The 6,941-nt window shown below is 64.4% G+C and overlaps 1 protein-coding gene across 1 annotated transcript; it reads right to left on the bottom strand.

Annotated features, from left to right (window-relative positions):
• Positions 1-2,265: 2,265 nt before the first annotated feature.
• Positions 2,266-6,156, bottom strand: LOC141473767 (T-cell activation Rho GTPase-activating protein-like). Its single transcript, XM_074161376.1, has 9 exons — positions 6,125-6,156; positions 5,915-6,034; positions 4,025-4,139; positions 3,667-3,828; positions 3,473-3,582; positions 3,107-3,302; positions 2,755-2,872; positions 2,413-2,474; positions 2,266-2,280 (listed from the first exon to the last, which is right to left on the bottom strand). The coding sequence occupies exons 1-9, from the start codon at positions 6,154-6,156 to the stop codon at positions 2,266-2,268; spliced, it is 930 nt and encodes a 309-aa protein (XP_074017477.1).
• Between the last annotated feature and the right edge of the window lie 785 nt (positions 6,157-6,941).

Here is a 6,941-nt window from a genome sequence, read left to right as displayed (position 1 = left end):
GAACAGCCCATTGGTCAGTTTGGGTCACCTGACCTGCCCGCCCCTCCCCACAGGTGCAGCCCTTGTTTGCCTTGGGCTTTCTTTTCCACTCTCCTTCTGGTTTCTGGCTTTTCTTTTGCTTACCATTTTTTGCAGTACAGCTGCCTTTGACTGATCCCACAGGTTTTCTCCCTTTTCCCCTTCCGATTCTCCCCGTGGATCCCCCCCCAGGAGGAGTGAGGGAGCAGCTGGGTGCTGCTGAGCTGCTGGCCAGGCTTCACCCACAACAGCCTGTGAGCAAAATCCTTCCCTGGCCAGGGGGAGAGGGCTCCTCCTTCCTCCTCCATCACACTACAGGCCTCCCCTCTATCCCTCCGGGATGCACCAGTGGCTGCTCTTGGAGCCACTTCCAAAGCTTTTTGGGTGAGCTGACCCATTTATGGTGCCCAGCGTGGAAGGCTATCTCTACCATTGCCATGATTTTGGGGGAGCTTTGGAAACTGTCCCCCAGCCAGTGTGTGAGGAGGCTGGCTGGCTGCAGGAGACACCAAGGCACAAGTGACAGTGGCTGCACAAGGACCTTTAGCCCTTCCTGGACCCTGTGCGTCTTTCCCTGGCTCTGGCTCTGACCGCATGGTGCAGCTCCTAGGAGACACCCAGACCTCAAGAGGACACGGTCCTGGGCAACCTGCTCTAGGGGAGCCTGCTGGAGCAGATGTTGGAGCAGACCATTGCCACAGGTCCCCCAATTTACTGTCATTTAGACAACTGTTCTATGACCCGATGACCCTTCCCCACCTGCACCCCTTCCCACCCCTCCCCACATCAGGAAAAAAACAAGGAAACCTGAGGGTTGACAAAGAAACAGATTTAATAAATAATAAGAAATAATTTACATAAAAAACACTTGAAGAACCAGTGTTGATCCCGATGCCGATATCAAATGGACAAGGATTACGCTCAGCCCTTGCTCTCAGCAGGAAGCCGTGCACTCCCAGCAGGGAAAGCCAAGGTGGGACACCGGGAGCGCTGCGGCTTCGGGAGGAAGGGAAGGGCTCAGGGGTCCAGCAGCAGGGCAAGGAGTTCTCCGGATCGCCGCCATCAGGGGAGAGAGAACTGTCGCTCAAAGCAGGACACAGACTCAGTCGGAAGGGAGAACAGCTCATTTTATTGCGGACATCTGGACATCGACTGGGGCAGTCCCAGGAGTCACAGCGCCTCAGCCGGAGAAAAGCCATCAGCGCCTGCAACGACAGAGTGCGAAAGCCCTGCTAAACCCAGAGAGGCAGGAAGAGGCAGGGTTTGGTTCCCCTCTCTTTGGGGAACAGCGTTGACGAGGCCTTCTTCAAGGCCCAGAAGAGAGAGCTGTCGCTGGCCTTGGCCCCGGCATGGCTCTGGCGCCTTGTCCCCACGGGCAATGCCCTTGGAGGCCCGTGCGTGTGCAGAGATGCTCAGTGCCCCTGTGCCACGCAGCAGGGCTCCATCGGGAGCCCCTGGGGAGCTGCCGTGGAGTTCTTCCCAAACCCTGCCCAGCACCATCCCTCGCCGCCCCCTGACAGCCAGCGGGACCCACTAAGAACAGTGTTCCCAGTTGGGAAAGGTGGGCAGCAGAGCCTGGTACACACCTGGCCTTGCCGACCTTCTGCACCTACCGGCATCTTCTCCTGGCTCCATCCGCAGAGGCTTTTCCTCTCTTCCTCCTCTTCTTTGTTGCCACGGGGTTTTCAGTCTCCTCTTCCCAGGTCCGTTTCCTCTTCCGGTGTCTTCTCTTTTCCGGCTCCTGGGTGGAGCCTGCAAACCTTTCCATCCCACAGGGCCATTAGTTCGGGGAAGCTGCAATCCCACCCCATCAGTTCCGATTTTAAGCAAAAGGCACCTCGTTTTACCTTCTTCCTTCGGCAAGCCTCCCCACTTCCTCTGGGCTCCCCGGGGATCCTGCCGCGCTCTCGGGGGTGGTGTGAGGCGAAGCCGGAGGTGCCTACAAGAGAGATGTTGGGGTTGGCCGGTGGCAAGAGAGGGCCTGGAGTGGTGGGCGACTGTTTGCCAAATGGCTGCCTTAGCTCTCCAGAGGAGATCCCTTTGGCTGCTTTGGCTCAGCCACATTGCTCACACTGCCCCCACCCCTCCAAAAAAAGTCTTGAGGAAGCTCTGGCAAAGCAGGATGTGACCAAAACCTCTCTGAAGGTGACAGCTGCTCCCCTCTGCCTTTTTGTGGGCGTTTTATACACGTTGTGGGGGATTAAGCAAGTGCCTGGTGCTTCGGAGGAACAACCTTTGGAGTTCCCCTCACCAGGGATCATCCTGGGGAGTGGGGGAACACCCCAGACACATACCAGCTCTCGTGCCAGGCAGAGGCACAGCAGCGACTTGGCCTCATCAGCAACTCCCCTCCTCCACCAGACGCGCTCTCCCCGTGCTGGGGCCCTGACCTACCTCTGCCGTTCCAGACTGCACCACCGCATCTCCCCCAGCTTCATCGGGGACGTTTGGCTCTTCTAAAGGCAGAGTGAGGAAGAAAGAGCACGTGCAGCACAGTGGCTTCTTGGAAGGAAAAAGCCGCTCAAGCAAAAGCCACCCGAAGCCCTGCCCCAGTGGAGTTTTCAGCCCCCCGAGCCCCGTCTGCAGCCTTCGGCTCCTCTTGCAGAGCTCCCAGAGACCAAGCAGAGGCCAGGAGACAGGCTGAGAGGACCCCACTTGGTGCCCAGCCCCGCCAGAAAGGATGCGGAGGTCTCTGGCATCCCCAGCCCATGGAACAGCGTCAGTCCCTCCTCTTACCTCTGCATCTCTCCGCGGGGGCTGGTGACTCCTCGGCTGCTGGAGGGGAAAGGCCGGCCGTCTCCTCGCCAAAGATTTCCCCGGCGTTCTCCAGCAGGAACTCCACCAGCACCTTCACCTGCCCACATCAAAGCCCGGCTCTCAAGCCTGCTGCCCGAGAAGGGGCCAAGCAGGCTCTTCCCCTCCGCAGCCTGCCCTCTGCTGAGGGGGCGGCTGTGGCTGTGGGGCTGCTCTTGCCGGCAGCCCCCCCAGCAGCACTTGCTCCAGAGAGGAGGCAGCCAGGGAGCTCGGGAAGAGCAGCCCGGCTCGCCTGGGCCGGGAAGGCTGCAGGCGGCTGGTGGCTACAGCCTACCTTCTGCGTCACCTCCAGCATGGCCTCCAGCGGGAGCAGGTCCTCCTCGGGTGGGCTCAGCAGGTTGGGCCCAACGCAGATGGCCAAGTTGCTGCAGCTCATCCTGCTGGTGGCTGCGTTGTGCCCGATGTGCCGCAGGAGGCACAGCAGCCGCTTCAGCAGGACCAGATTGGCTGCAGGCAACTTGTGGGCCACCCTGCGGGAAGGGGAAGACCGCCTTCCTAAAGCGGACGTTGCCCACAGCCCTCCCTCCCCAGGCTTGCCCACGGCAGGCGGGAGCCAGCGGCCGTGTTGCGCAGCTTGCCCGGGGCTCTCAGCCAGCGCTCAGGGCTCCTGCTCAACAGGCAGGCTGCTGCCCACACTTACGCCTTCAGCTCTTCCACCTTCTCCTCCCTGCTGCTCTTCTCCAGGGCTGCCGTCCACTCCTCGTAGAGGTGGCTCCCCAGGAGCTTGTCGGGGATGCTGCGGAGGAAGTCCTGCCCGGCCAAGGGCTCCAGCTGAGCCTTTGGAGACTCCAGGCCAGCCAGGAGCTCCTCCAGCTGCAGCTCCCAAGCGCTCACCTTCAAGAGGACGGCCAGCAGCAGCGCAGGCTGGCTTCCCAGCTCCACCTCTGCGCCGCGGTCCAGGGCCTCCCGCAGCTGCCGAAGCGATGTCCCGCTGGCAGCTCTGCGGAATATGCCCTCCGTGGCCGGCCCTTCCCGCTGCAGCACAGCCAGCAGCTCCTGCAGGAGAGGCAGGAGGAGAGTGGCGGGGCTGAGGAGCTGCCTTGCCACAGCCGTGGCCACAGCACTGCCCCACACCTGCCTCCTTGTCTTGGCTGCAGAGCCCAATGCCCCGAGCCCGCAGCTCCTGGGCTCGCCCACCGCCCCTCCGCAGGAGCAGCGGGAGGGCTGGGGACCCCTCTCCGGGCCGCCTTACCTGGATGGGCTGGGGCAGCGTGGCGTCCTCCCCGCAGAGGGCTGCCAGGGGCTGGCCAAAGAGCCTCCTGCTGCAGCCGGAGCCCGCCTGCCCTGGCGCCTGGGCAGCAGCCGGGCTGCGCCGCAGAGCAAAGGGCCAGGGCAGCCCCCACCTCCAAATCCTGCTCCTGCTCCTGCTGCTGCCGCTCCCTCCTGCTGCAAAGGAAAAGAGAGCAAGAGCCCCTCAAGGGAGAGCGCCGGGCCAGCGCTCCCGCAGCCTGCCCTGCTCCGCAGAGCCGGCGTGCCAGCGGGACAGCCTGGCCCAGCCCTCGCCCTGCCCTCCTCCAAGCTGTGGGCAGCAGCAGAGGCTGCCTGTCCCCGCACAACCACGTCCAGCGGCCGCTGCCCAGCGGGGCTCCTTGCTCCTCCAGCTGACCTCCTCCCTTGGGCTGCCCAACCTGCATGGCGACACTCAAGGGACAAGTCAGCACGGCTCCGCCGCTGCCAGGAGCTTGCCTTTCTTTCCACAACTCACCCGCTGAGCGGCAAAGTGCCCGTCCCTCGCCAGACGCCACCGTGGGAGGCCCTTGCTTGGGATCAGCCTGCAAGAACCGGGCTGCGCTTAGAGAGCGGCCCCGCAGCAGAAAGGGCCACCGGCCAGCTGCCACCCGGCACCAGCAGCCCCAGCGTGGCAGAGCTGGGACCCCCTGCCCCAGGTGGCTGGTCACCTCCCAGCGCCGACAGCCAGGACACGGCGCCGTTCCTGGGGGCTCCCCAACCCTCTCCGCTCCCCGAGTGGCACCGCGGGACCCTCCCTCCTTCCCGCACAAGCTCACCCCACTCGCCGCACGTCCCTGGCAGCCCGGCACAGCCCAGGGCGGCTGAAAGGCAGCCACGCTCACCTCTGCCTGGCCCTCCAACAGCCTCTCCAGGCTCCTGGCGCTCAACGTCCTCCACTGGGCAAGAGAGAAGGGGTGGAAGAAGGTGAGCAGCGATGCCTCTGCTGCTGGGCTGCAGGAGCGCTGCTCGGGGACAGAGCCCTGCCCAGAGAGACACTCACGGCACGGCGGCGGCTCAGCTCCTTCTCCAGCAGCTTGAGCGATGGCAGGCGGGTCACTCGGGCTCTCTTGGCTCCTTCGGGTGTGCTGTGCGCCGGGCAGGGAGAGGGAGAGAGCTGGCTGAGCCCCAGCCCGCCTCTGCTCTCCTGTCAGGCAGCTCTGCCCGCAGGCGCCGGGCACCTCTCCCCAGCTGGGAGCTGTGTTCCCCCGGCCGGCTGCGCATCCCCCCGGCTTACCCCAGCAGGGTGCCCACCCACAGCTCCTTGAGTGCCCGGTCCCTGCAGAAAGAGAGGAGGAAGAGCGTTTCTCTTTGCTCTGGGCTCCCCAAAGGCTGAGCTGGGGGTGCAGGACCCCGAAACGCCCCATCCCTCCCCGCCGGCGTGCTGCCCGCTCCCTGGCCAGGCTCTGCAGGCAGGGCAGAGGCCGTTCCATTCCCAGCACGGCGTGGGCATGCTGGGGAACCTCTCCTGCCCGCCCACGGGACGTGGCACCACCGCTCACCCGAAACTGGCCACGCAGGAGCCGGTGGGCCAGGCCAAGATGAGGGCGGTGCCGTCCCCATGGCTGCCGCCTTCATCCTCCTCCTGCTCCTCCGCCGCCGCCTCCTTCCCGCCGCTCAGCACCCACAGCTGGTCCAGGGCCAGGCGGAGCTGTGGGCGCAGGGTGGTGCCATGTCTGCCCAGGGGAGAGGCAGGACGTGAGCTGGAGGTGGCCTCCTCGGGGTTCCCGCGGGCAGAGCCCTGTCCCCCACCTGCCCTTGGCAGGGAGCCTGGGGCATCCAGCACCGAGGTGCCGGGGCCAGGGCTGGGGGAAAGGAGAGGGAAGGCAAGGCAGCTGGGCTGGCAGGGTCTTACAGCAACTTGGCGATGACCAGTTCCTCCTGGAGGAGGAGAAGGCGCCTCTCGCTCCTCTTGCGGCCCCGGCTCAGCCGCACGTCCGCGCTCAGCACCGCCTCGGCCTCGGCGAGAGCCTCCCTGCGCAGCAGAGAGCGGCGGGCATGAGAAAGGCCGCTGGCGCGGGGCCCGGCCGTGCCCGCCTCTCCCCGACTTGCAGGGGGAGCCCACCTGGAGCCACAGCAGCAGTTGGCCTGGCCCATCCCGCCCGGGACAGGAGGACCCTGGCCGTGCACCAAAGAGACGGCGCGGCCGCCCACAGCGAGGATGGGGAGCGGGGTGCCGGTGCCGCGCTGCTCCACCAGACCCTGCCTCCTCCCAGTGCTGCTCCGTGCCAGCACAGCTCCGTCCTGCTGGCGCTGGTGGCCGTTGGCTCCACAGGACCAACGGTCCCAGCCCAACGGAAAGTGGGAGGGGCCCCGGGGGGGCCTGCCCTGGGGGTTCTCTCCAGTATGGCCACCTCTGCCTTGCACTGGGGAGCCCCGAGCAGGACACAGCGCCTGCCTTCCACTCTTCAGGCACATCTCCCTCTTGGAGTGGCCTCACCAGCCCATCGGCCAGCTCCCTCGGCTCTTCAGGGTGCACCCCAGCAGGGACTTGGGCATCGCTGGGCACCACCGAAAAGAGTCTCCTCTCATCCTCTTGACACCCACCCTTTAGATATTGAACCAGCACACAGACTCACTCGGAACAGAGAACAGCTCGTGTTCTTGTGCACGTCGACTATGGCGTCCAGGAGTCATAGAATCATAAAATCATTTCGGTTGGAAGGGACCTTTAGTCCCCTCGAGTCCAACTGTTAACCTAACACTGCCAAGTCCACCACTAAACCACGTCCCTCAGCATCACGGCTAACCGTCTTTTAAATACCTCCAGGGACGGCGACTCCACCACTTCCCTGGGCAGCCTCTTCCAATGCTTCCTGAGGTCCCCTCTTAGCCCCCTCTTCTCCAGGCTAAACAGACCAGGGGCTCTGAGCCTTTCCTCA

The sequence above is a fragment of the Numenius arquata genome, chromosome 19 (genome assembly GCF_964106895.1).
Source record: "Numenius arquata chromosome 19, bNumArq3.hap1.1, whole genome shotgun sequence".
Lineage (NCBI taxonomy): Eukaryota > Metazoa > Chordata > Aves > Charadriiformes > Scolopacidae > Numenius > Numenius arquata.
This window is presented reverse-complemented; position numbering and strand designations above follow the sequence as displayed.

Bases quoted from the DNA above. Each gene is read 5' to 3' on its own strand.
- LOC141473767 (XM_074161376.1), bottom strand. From the start codon at position 6,156: ATGGGCCAGGCCAACTGCTGCTGTGGCTCCAG. The intron at 6,035-6,124 runs GTGGGCTCCCCC...TCTGCTGCGCAG, and splicing joins AACTGCTGCTGTGGCTCCAG to GGAGGCTCTCGCCGAGGCCG. The intron at 3,303-3,472 runs GTAAGTGTGGGC...CCCTTCCCGCAG, and splicing joins AAGGTGGAAGAGCTGAAGGC to GGTGGCCCACAAGTTGCCTG.